This window comes from Pipistrellus hanaki, assembly GCF_964339955.1.
Source record: "Pipistrellus hanaki genome assembly, chromosome: 6".
NCBI classification, from domain to species: domain Eukaryota; kingdom Metazoa; phylum Chordata; class Mammalia; order Chiroptera; family Vespertilionidae; genus Pipistrellus; species Pipistrellus hanaki.
In genome coordinates this window covers 41,663,171-41,675,343 of record NC_140508.1, presented here as the reverse complement: position 1 = coordinate 41,675,343, position 12,173 = coordinate 41,663,171, and the positions used below count along the sequence as shown (strand labels likewise).

At 44.2% G+C, this 12,173-nt stretch overlaps 1 protein-coding gene across 1 annotated transcript in view; it reads left to right on the top strand.

Annotated features, from left to right (window-relative positions):
• The window catches only part of ATP8B1 (ATPase phospholipid transporting 8B1), a 106,593-nt gene that overhangs the window by 43,005 nt on the left and 51,415 nt on the right, over positions 1-12,173 (top strand). Inside the window, exon 2 of the mRNA XM_084888481.1 lies at positions 8,599-8,797. Coding sequence (XP_084744607.1) covers positions 8,617-8,797 — 181 coding nt within the window. The 5' untranslated portion in view covers positions 8,599-8,616. The remainder of the gene's footprint in view (positions 1-8,598; positions 8,798-12,173) is intronic.

Sequence of the window (12,173 nt, the reverse complement as noted above, 5' to 3'; positions counted from 1 at the left end):
GTCGTGTTCTTGGTATATAAAGTGTTGCTCTACTGTTTTTCTAGAGGAAAGAAGCAGCTTCCATGTCAGCAGCAGTGTGTATGTGTCTGTGTGTGTGAACACTCATCCCGCTTGGCCACAGCCAGCATTTGATGCCGTCACTGAATATTGTTAACCTAATGGGCTTAAAAAGGGATCGGATGCTTTCATCAGTCTGCCTTTCTCTGATTGCTAGGGAAAGCAATCTTTCCCATATGTGTTCATGGTTTTCATTTACACATCACATCTGCCTCTGACCAGCCGTGGCTGTTGAATCTGAATGGGGCATATAAGTGGTCACTCTGTAGGTTGAAAATTTCCAGGTTCATGTTCAGGTCTGGAGAACTATGCTGATTCCTTTGTTTTCCTGTAGTGTCATCTGCATTAAATGCATCTAGCAATGCCTTGGTTACTCTTCAAACATTAAACTTAATTCAATTTGAATTGTTTTACCTTGGTTCTGCTTCCAGGCAGCTGTCCCTTGCAAAACCCCTATGATCTTATATCATTTAAGCATGAATAAAATGTATAAGCCTAATCAGGGAGGCAGGAGTGATGAATTGAAAATGGTGCCATTGTCCCTAACAAGTACGCATGAAGCTTGAATGTGAAAATAAAGGGCTTTTCTCCTGGTAACTTTCAGTGTTTCTTATAAAAAATAATTGTGGATTGAGGCTGAGTCTCCAAAATAAACATCTGGGGAATTCTGGCATTATTATCCTATGGGAACCAGTTCCAGTCTCTTGTTTACTTCTTTTCTTGGTTTTCCAGACAAAAGAAGGGCAGCCCCACCTGGTCTTCATTTTATACACATTTTCCTGGTTGCCACCACCCTGACTCAGGCCTGTGTTCCTTCTCGCTGCAGCTGCGCCCACTGAATGTTGCTGTCGGGCCCGCTGCAGAGCTGCTAGGCTCTGTGGATGACACAGCGGTGACTGGGAGGCTCAGGGTCCACTGTGACCTCTGGACGGTCTCCCTGCCTAGCTCTCACCTTCCTGGCCTCCCACACTCCCTCCTCTATCAGGTTCATCTTCCTGAAGCACCTTTTGGATCTCATTTCTTTCTTTGCAGACGCCTTCAGTGGTTCCTCGGCTGCTGGAACAAAACCTTGCCAAGGCCTCCTGGACCAGGGAAAGTGACTCCAGTCAGCCTCCACCAGCTCATGTACCCCTAAATCTCAGCTGGGCGGGTGACTCATACCCTCCTGCTCCTACGTCTTGTCTGAAAAGCTCTCTCTCATCCCCCCTGAATTCTTGCTCTCGCCTATATGACCCAGCTCAAAACACCTAGGAAGTGATTATTGACTTATGTACGTTCTATCGTGATAGAAACTGGGAAGCATTTATGATTTTGGCACTCGTAGATTACAAAAGTAGCTTTATTTTGCTTGCCAGTTTCTCCATTTCCTTTGCTTAGGTTTTTCTTGGTACTAAAGGGGCTTTAAGTTGGTATGGAGAGAGGACAGCAGTTGACACTAGCAGTTGTGGAGCAGGCCCTGATGCCCCCAGACTGAGTTCGAGTTCTAGGCTGAATCCACTTGCATTCTCTGTGCCACATCTGGACAGACTTGGCTCTTCAGTGAGGGGCCTGCATCCAATCCCAAACAATCTTGGGGCTTAACCCCTTCCCTGTTCCCATTGGTAACATGGCCATGATAGTGCTTGGCCACACATCTCAGAATAATTCCATGATAATCGTGAAAAATACTTAGAGAACTGTTAAGGGCTGCCTGACATTGCTGGGAAATATCATCAGCTTTAGTAGGATGTGATGAGGAGCCCACAGCAGAGGTGGACCACATTACCCAGAAATCCTTTCGGTTTTACAGGAAGGCCCAAGTTTGAAACTCCCCTGTGCCTTCCAGTGATAACCATGGAAGCTGTGAAAAGTGAAATGGTGGTCAGTCTTCTCTGTGGCTGAGGGTTCTGGAGTGGACTTTCGGAGGAATAGAGGATGGAACTGTGGACCCAGTGGAGCCTTTTCTATAATGAGTAAAGGTCTGGGCTTAGTTCACATTAGTTACCCCAGGCTTCTAAGTTTTTAGGCTTCAGTTTGGGAGGAAATAAAATATATAACTCTCTTTGTTCATCATTTATAAAACCATTATCCTATTAGACTTTCAGGTGACTTTTATTCCTGCTTTTTAAGCTAACAATGACAATCAAACATTTTTCACTGTTTATTTCTGTTGGGGCTCAACAACATGAATACTAGGAACAGTAATCATGTTGTTTCTATAACAGTATAAAGTTTAAATTTAATCTAGATCCTAGATATGTTTTATTACTATTGCTTCATGAGATTCTTTGTCTAATTACAACTGTCATCAAGCTTGTCAGATTATGCTCTCGAGAATATTGGGCAGATTCCAAACAGGGTGTGGCGTGTGTCCAGGTAACAGGTTCCTACTGCTCTTAGATGGGGTTGTTCTTCAGAATATGTTTGAAACAATAGTGGCCATACAATTATTATTACCATGGAGTTATTATTATTTATGATTAATGATATGTGTATTAGTTATTGCTACATTACAAGTTACTTCAAAACATGGCAGCTGAAAACGACCCACATTTGTTATCTCATAGTTGTCGTTGATCAGGAATCTGAGCACTGTTTAATTGGGTTCTCTGCTTCAAGGTCTTTCCCAAGATTACAATTAAGGTGCCAGCCCAGATTGGAATCTCATCTGAAGGCTGGAGTGAGGAAGGGCCCATGTGGTTGGGATCACTATAAGTTTAGTTAACATTCATCACCTCACATAGTTACACATTTTTTTCTTGTGAGAACTTTTAAGATCGACTCTATTAGCAACTTTCAAATGTACAGTACAGCATTGCCAGCTATAGTCACCATGCTGTATGTGTACAAAGTTCATCTTCTTGAGGGTTGTTGGGCTGAACACCCTCAGTTCCCTGCTGCCTGGTGGCTGGATGCTGACTCCATTTCTTGCCATGTGAGTCTCTCCATAGAGCAGCTGCTATCTCAGAGTCAAGAAGGGGAGAGAGCTGGCTGCCAAGAAGGAAGTTATAGCCTCCTGTAACCTAATCATGGAGGAGACATCCCCTTTTCTGTTGGATGAAAGCAAGGCATTATGTCTAGCTCCCTCTCATGGGGAGGGGTTACACAGAAAGAGGTGGGATCAGTGGAGGTGTCTTAAATTCTGCCTGCTAAGTTGTAACTTATTATATTTAGTGTAGAGCATATAACAAAAAGCATACAGAGTCTAGAAAATATAAAAATATACACAACTTTATTATATCATATTTGTTATATATTTATATTATCTTTAATAATAATAAGCAAATGAAATGAAGAAAACACATTCCAGCTCTACCTAGTTTGGTTCAGTGGATAGAGCATAGTTCTGTGGACTGAAGGGTCCTGGATTTGATTCCAATCAAGGGCACATGCCTGGGTTGTGGGCTCGATCCCCAGTAGGGTGTGTGTGCAGGAGGCAGCAATCAGTTATTCTCTCCGATCACTGATGTTTCTGTCTCTCCCTCTTCCTTTCTCTCTGAAATCAATAAAAATATTTTTTTAAATAAAGAAAAACACATTTCAGAAATATCCTTTATTGTTGAGGACTTTAAAAGCTGTAAAAACAAAAAAAAAGATGACAAAGAATAAACAAAAATGAATACTGTAAACTTACTTCCTGTATAAGCTTGGATCTCCCTGGACACAAATCAAGTTACACAACAAAGATATCATTGATCTGGGATTCTTGGCCTCTCCCAGCCCAACTTTTCATTGTGGCTGTGTGTGTACACAGATCATATCCCAGCAGTGACAAAACTCAACTATTTTTGTCCCCATTTTCCCTTTATTTGAATCTGGAAACCTGTGTTAGCAAAGAAAGTTTGATCTCTCATTCCTTCTAACTTCAGAGTTCTATTGCAAAGGCAGAAAGTTTATTCCTTTTGCCTGGATCCCCTTTTTCTCTCTCCTTTATCACCTCCTCCCCCACAAAGGGGACAGAGGATTTCATAGTCAAGTATTTGAAGATGACAAATGATGGATGTCAGGGGTTCAAGTTGGGAAATCCTGTTGTTTACCCCTCCTGTCTCCTGAGGTTCATGACTAAGAGGGCTGAGTGCTATAGGAGGCAGGATGGGAAATGAGGCACTGCTGTATTAAATGCTGGAAAAACCCCTAATCGAGCTCCGGTGTAAATAAGGTTTTGTGGTTCCTATTCTTCCCTCTGTTTCTTCCCCGACTCCAGACTCATTTTAGAAAGCCTGTAGAAAGGTCTAGAGTCCACTAACCAGACAGCTGAATGGTGGAGGACAGAACACAGAGAAGGGGGACACTGAGGTTACTATTAGAAGGCAGACCCCATCCTGTTGTTGCCCACATGAGTGTTGCCCACATGGAGATGTTAGGTGGAAATAGCCCACACAGCATCCCAAACACGTGATAGAGTAACATGACCCCCTTAGTGCTGCAAGCTCGGGGCCCTCCCTTAGAAGGAGCAGGTAAGGGGTGGATGGGAGGGATGAAAGGTTTTGTTTGCCTTGTGGGATAGTCTTTGAGGCTTTATTTTGAAAATCTGTGTCTTTCCTGAGCACTGAGAAGGAGAGGTGGGAACCAGCCTGCAGGGAATGGCAGGGCTCTGGGGGCCTCGAGGAAGTCTGGTTAGAGTACACTTGTAGTGTTTTAGGAGAGAGAGGATGGTTGTGTGCATTAGGGTGGTGGCTGTGGAAACAGAAAGAAGGGAAAGGATGGGAGGGGTGTGTTTGGGGAGAAGTGACGATGTCTCATAGCTGTCAGGCATTGTTCGTTTATCTGTACTCCTCCATAGCCTAGAAGAAGTCTCATGCATGTCAGACTCGCAACCCACAGGACACATGCCTTGTTGATTTGGCCCATGTTAGCCTTTGAGTTTGACATGCTTGCTCTAGCCTAAGGGGTCTGTTCCCAGGGCCTAGTGTAGTAGCCTCACCAAGCAGGTGCTTAAAGGAGGCTGAGGAAACACAAGGGTGTCTGCCGTGTGTGCTACAGTGGCGGTGAGAATGTTACAGTTTCCAAAGCCAGGGCGTTCATAGTGCCTGCCTTGTAGGGATCATGGTTTGGACCTGGAAAGCTTTGGCTAGGGTTTCAAAGAAATTATTTCTTCCTTATTTTTCTTTCATTGCCCTAAAGTGACAGAGCAACAGTAGCCCCGTGTGTGGCTGTGGCCAGACTGTACACACATGCAGACATCAGAGACCTTCCCACGCAGCTTTAAGCTCCCTGCCCATGCCTATTGGGTTGCCTGCACAGATCTGGCCTGCATGCGTGCGTGCGTGCATGCGTGCATGCATGCATGCTCTGGTGGGGAGCTGGTTGGTTATGCGAGGCCTTGCTTACTTTGGGTCACATACTTGTGGTTTTCAAATCCATTTCTTTTTGTGTGTTTGTCTCCTCCCCGACCTCAAGGGCTGGATTCAGTCTTACTATGCGAAACAAGCATGGAGATGCTTAGAAGTGATTATATGTTTGCTTACAAAATGTATCTATGGAATCCATTTAATGCCACAAACCTGTGCACTTAACAATGGTTTAAATGGTAAATTTTATGTTGTGTATGTTTCACTACAATAAAAAATGTTCATATAAAGTGCTCTCAGACTTTATGATATTTTATATGCCCCTATAATGGAGAGATTAGATCTTGATCCTGCTACTTACCAGCTGAACCTCAGTCTACTTATCTGTAAGACGGGATGATAATATCTACCCCACAAGGTTGTCCTGCTTGAAATAGTAAGTGCTTACCTAGTAAGTGGTAACCACTTTATTATTTGTGTTCTGAGAGACTTCTGGTGTAAGTTTTGCCTCTCAGAGTTTGGGAATTTTAAAAAGAGAATGTATAGCTAAAGCATTGATGCCACTATATTTATAAAACCACCAAAAGGCCAATTAAATCCTTGTGAAGTCCCAAGAAATATCCATTTACAAACCCACAGACAGTTGGGAAAGAGGGAAAACATTTCACTCTGCAATTAAGAGGTTTTATAACTGAATATGTCTGTGCTTAAGTAGACTCATATTTTATAACTAGAGGCCCAGTGCACAAATTCATCCCTTGGGGTGGCCTGTGGGGATCTGGCCGAAACCCACAATCCAACGCCATCTGCCGTTCCTGCTCATCCCAGCCCCACTAAGCCTGCTGCAGGCTTGGGCCCAGTCAGTCCCGATTGGGAGAGGCTCATGCCACTAGCAGCACTCGCCAGCTGTGAGCCTTGTGTCTGGTGCCAATCCTGTGCCCAGCCCAGGATCCAGATCCATCCCACTGACATTCATGCCAGTTGTTGGGAGCTGCCTGGTGACTATTTTTATATCCTTTCTTCCTTGCGAAGCGTCTAGGGAGGGGAAGCAGCCATGGTGCGCGAGGCCAACTTCCAGGAGGCTGGCAGTGCTGTTGGGATTGTGCCAGTGGCACCAGTCCGGTGGTGCCTGGCCCATTCTCCAGAGATTGGACCTACAGGACCACTGAGGGAGGGAGTGGCTGCTGCCAAGCTGGTGGGCCACTGGGATGGGTTGGTCAGCTGATTGGCATTCCGACTGTGGGAGCACACTGACTACCAGGGGCAGCTCCTGCATTGAGTGTCTGCACCCAGGTGGTCAGTGTGCGTCATAGTGACTGGTGGACTGGTCGTTTGGTCGCTAAGGCTTTTATATAGCTAGATAGCCTAATATTTTTACTCCCAATGATGGGTAGGTGCATTTTAGAAGTGATTTTTGGAGATGGAAAAGCCTAAAGGGATAGATCCCCACATGGTCCCATTTATTACTGCAAATAATTTTTTTATAATTATGGGAATAAGTATTAATAATAATAATGGCTAACATTTGAGTACTTACAGTAGGCTAAACCCTGATTCAAGCAATTCATGCACCATCTCATTTAAAATCATGCATGCCAATTGTTGGAATTTCGGAAAATGAATAAATGTGTGTGTGAATAATTGGGACTGTGTTGTACATAGGAACTGTAACTCCCTTTTCTTTTTTTAAAATATATTTTTTATTAATTTCAGAGAGGAAGGGAGAGGAAGAGAGAGATAGAAATATCAATTATAAGAGGGAATCATTGATTGGCTACCTCCTGAACGTTGGACCAAGACTGTGACCCAGGCATGTGCTCTTGACTGGAATCGAACCTGGGACCCTCCAGTCCATAGGCCGACGCTCTATCCACTGAGCCAAATCAGCCAGGGCTATAACTCACTTTTCAACTTAATGTGTTTAGACGTTTACAATGTTATTAAAAACTCCTATGATCACTATCTAAATAACTAGTTTGGATTTGTCCGCATAGTTTGAAGAGGCCACAATTTATGTACCATTCTAAATAACACTGGAAAAAAGCCTCATAAATATTTGAACAGTTCCTGGATAAACACTTGTGACTATAAAAATTTACATGTCCAAGAGGCTAGATTTAGTATAAAGCCATGCAGTCAGCTAAATAGTTCCACACAAGGCAACTAACACTCCATTAAAATATATAACAAATTGCAACATAAAAGTAGAATATAGAAAATCTCATTTTGGGAAGCAGATGATTTTGCTGCAAATTTTTAATAATCATCTTGCAAGTTACTCAACCTCACAGAATTTAGGCTTTTTTCTCTATTGAGTAGGAATAACAATGATACCTTCACCAAGGTAGTTGGGAAGTTTCAAAGGTCAGTGCCTATAATGCATGTAGGCGGGCCTAGTGTGCTGGTAACACTAAATAAATGTGAGGTGCTATTGACAATACTGAGTACACAGCAGTGTGGTGCTTATGTAAATATTGCCCGGCTGTATGTCGGTCCTGAAGTATTTGTGTAAATATTTTCCTAAAATAAATGTAACTAAGGTTGTCTTTGTTACTCGTGGTCAGTCATTTTATACAGTGGCATATGCACAAATACAAAATCGAGATACAGGCAGTGGGTGGTGGCAGTTAGGAAAATCGGCTAGGGAGCGCTCCCAGGAAGTAGTTAGCAGAATTTGAGTACTGAAGCTTGTATTTAATGTATCGGAGTAAAGACTCAAAATATTAGTGTTAGCAGAAACCAGATATCTTAGGGCAATGGGTTTTAAATTTTACGAGCAATACACAGTACAAAATTCAATTCCATGAAGACTCATGATGCAAATACATGTGTGTAAGCATTGTTTTGTAAAACTGTCTCACCAACAGTGCTAACTCTTACTGTGTGTGCTGTACTCTGAAATTTCAGAATTGGTTTCACTTTCTTTTAATGTTGGTTGTGAACCAGTTAAATTGATTTTGCTGGGTAGAGACCCACAATTTGAAATAAAACCTTAAAAGTTAGTCTATCCTTCCTCTTTAATAAAACTAGAAAAAATTGCACCATTTTTGTTGTTAATTCTCACCCAAGCATTTCACCAATAATGAATGGTTTGGTTCTTATTTGCATAAGAATTTGAACTTTGGGGTCATTATTCAGACATACCTATTTATATGTTAGTAAGATACTATTCTATTAAAAGGGCATTGTAACCAGAGGTAGACAGAATTCTACCGAAAATTGGGCACGGGTCATAATTCACTCTGGTTTCCCTTTCTCTTAAACCAGGTAGTTCCAATTTGCCAGCAGAATGAATACAGAAAGAGACTCAGAAACGACATTTGAGGAGGATTCTCATCCCAATGATGAAGTGGTTCCATACAGTGACGATGAAACAGAAGATGAACTTGAGGACCAGGGGCCTGAGGTTGAACCGGCACAGAATCGAGTCAACAGGGAAGTGGAGGAAAGACGGGAGACGTTAAGAAAAGGTAACTGCTCTGGGACTGGAGACCAGGTACCATCCTTGTGATCCTCACATGAGCAGTGGCACTGGCTGCAAAGGATGGATGGCCCGTGTTAGATAGTCCAGGAGTTACCTTCCTTCTCTTATCTCAAGATGCAACCAGGAGAGGGGCTTGGTCAAGTACACAGCGTCCTCAGTCTATAGGGCTGGTCCACTTCTCTGACAAGTTCTACCCAGAAACAGGAGGTCTTCAGTGTTCCTTTGTCTCTGTATTTTTAGAAGGGGGTTGTATGTGAAGAATTTGCTTGTTACTGAGCCCAGGGACCTTCGAGTTACCATACCTTTTGTTCAGTCATTAGTGACTATAAAATGGTTTTGACTCTGTTTCTCTAGGAAAATTTTTATGGCTTCTCTGAGCGCCACATGGGGTCTGTTTTACAGCAGCTTCGAGGCCGTGTCTAGACCAGGGTTGGCAAATTTCTTCTGGTAATGGCTTTTCTATTTCATTTCCTGCTGGTTCTCCCACCCTGGCAAATAAATGTGGCCTTTTCCTTAGCTCTTCTGCTCCACGAGGAAGCTGGTCCTTTTCTCTTTGGACCCCAGATTTGCTCCAGGTTAAAACCGTTTCCTCCAGGTTCCTAAATCCCAGCTAAATGTCTGTGGTTTGCAAGTTCACAGAAATCGCCATGAGATTGATCTGTTTCTGACTCTCCAGACACACCTCTCCACAGCCTCTATCAGAATGACCTCTGGTTTTATCTGGTTTCTCCAAAGTCTCCCTCACCACCTGTCTGCCTTTCCAAGGTCTCCCAGAAGCCCTCGTCCCTCCGGTCACCCCTCTCGCCCTCGTCTCTCCTTCCAGCGTTCTGCTGCCTGATAAACTGGTCTTTGTTCAAAGTCTTCACCCAGAGGAAAAAGTGGCATGGCATGAAATCCCTCACACTTCCGCCATGATTCCTCCTGGTCAGGCGGTGCCCCTGCTCTTCTGAGCAGGGAGGCACTCAGTGTGAAGGAGGGCATATGTGCACGCAGGGCCCTCCCACCGCAGCTCTGAGGCCATCAGTATGTTTATATCGCTTGCCTGTTTCTCAGCTTTTCACATCAAACTTGTAGCCCAGCCCGTGTGGCTCGGTGGTTGAGTGCTGACTTATGAACCAAGAGGCCACGGTTAGATTCCTGGTCAGGGCTCCATCCCCAGTAGGGGGCGTGCAGGAGCCAGCCAACTAATGATTCTCATCATTGATGTTTCTATCTCTCCCTCTCCCTTCTTCTCTGAAATCAATAAAAATTATTTTTTAAAAGTAAACTTTTTAGACTTTCTTGCGGACTTCCGGCTGATACTGAATATCAAGCTTACGTGCTTTCTGCCTCTAAGTAGAAGTCATGACAATTGAGCTAAATGAAAATGGAACCACTGCCAAGCTGAGCAGGAATGTGGCTTCTGTCATAACAGGTCCAGGCTGGGTAGAGTTCAGATGGGGAAAGTTAGCGAGGAGTTCTAGCTGGTTGCCCAAATAGTGCACAACCTGCTTCTTCCTCATTCCTTTCCCGCTGCACTTCTAAGTTTCATATCACGGCATTGGAATCTCTATCGTATAGAGATATCTGGTGAGCTGGCTCCGAGGGTAAAGGGTGAACTTGGCTGCTGGTGCTTGGTGTCACGCTATCAGATTTGTGGTTGAGGACACAGCAAAGGGCCTGGGGTTGGGTGCCTGCAGAAATGTCAGACAAGCACGTAGTGGGTGGCAACTCTCACCCCTGGTTTTTTTCCAACTCTGCCTTCACATGCTGGGGCTCCGGGCTCTTTCCTGATGGCTGAGTTGGCAGGTCTTATTTCTTGTTGATTTCTATCCTCAGAATATAGGCATTGAGGGGGTTCAGGCTTGATCTTATCTCTTCAGAGTCTTTTCCAATGAGGGCTTATATTTCTAGAAGAATTTGGTGGTTCTCATTTCTCAAAACCCCTATTGAATAACTTTGCTTGTGACTTTTAAAAATATTATTATTCTGACACTTCTGTCTGTCCTTCCAAACACACAGAGGACATTTAATAAGTGCTAGACCTCTTCCCCAATTTCTTCCTCCTTCTGCCTGGCATTTACCCCCAACCAGTCTGCTTCCTCTTCTCCCCTTCTCCCCTTCTCTCTCCCTTCCTTCTTCCCCTGCATCCCTCTTTCCCCCTTTCTTAACTTTGCTTCCCTTCCTATTCTCACAAACATACTAGCACAGAACAGTATTAGCTGGAATGTGTTCTGGGAAACACCAGTCCCACCGAATACTCCAGGACACCAAGATTATGTGGTCCCATGACCGGAAACTCAGAATTCTTTATATTTGTCTTGGAGTTTAAGGTTGTCCGTTGGCATAAAGGGATCCAGGAAGGTTGGGCTTTAAAGAAACCAGTTTAATTCTATTCAGCCACAGCTTCCTTAAATTCCTTGACGCTAAATGCTGGGTCTTTTTGTTTGTTTGTTCTTTGGTTTATCATCCTGGTGTTACTAGGTTAGCTCCCTGGGGGATGCTGTGCCAGGTGGGAACCAGCTTCAGAGGAAGTCCTTGGGAAGAAGTAGTGCTCTGGAGGGGGTCCCTGGATGAGGACAAATTGGCCCTTTCTTCTGAGCCCAGGACGGAATGGAAAAGCTGCCTCCTGCCTCCTTGGCAGCATTGCTTTATTAACGAACTTTAGCATCTTCTAGCTCTGACTGGCTTGCAGATACACCCACAGCTTCCGTCTACAGCAGATTCTTACCTCGGGCCGGTGTCCTGTCTCCTGTTCTTCAGGAAACTTGTTTACCTACCTCCACATCCACCTTGTCTCTCAGGTTCTTCCCCTCCGTGGGCTGTCTATGGATAACACTTTCTGAAAGGTCACCAAGAACCCCAGTGCCAAGTCCATTGAGCGTTGTATCAATCACCTGTTCCCGACCTCTGTTTTCTCTGATGGCTTGACCTTTTCAACAGCCTCTCCTTCAGGAAATGCTGATCTTCTGGCAGGTGATACCCTCCTGTCCCAACACTCTTTTTTCTCCTCTCCCCCACCTTGAACATGTTCACATTTCCGTTCATCCTCTGTTCTCTCTCTACAGGCCTTCCTTTGGCAAGCTAATCATTTTAATCTGCTTCAGGCACCACACCTCTATGTGTGACTCAAAGACAAAATGCATGTGATGGTGAGGAGGGAGGACCCTGGATAGAGATTGTGGCATAAAATGGCGATTTCATGCTGTTCACAGATTCTGAGTCAGGAGTTTGGACAGGACACAGTGGGGGTGGCTTGTGTCTGCTCTCGGGAATCTGGGACTTCAGCTATGAAGACTTGAACCATTGGGGTCTAGAACATCTGGAAGCTTCTTCATTCCTATGTCCAGCCCTTGATCTGGATAATTCAAATGCTCAACTGG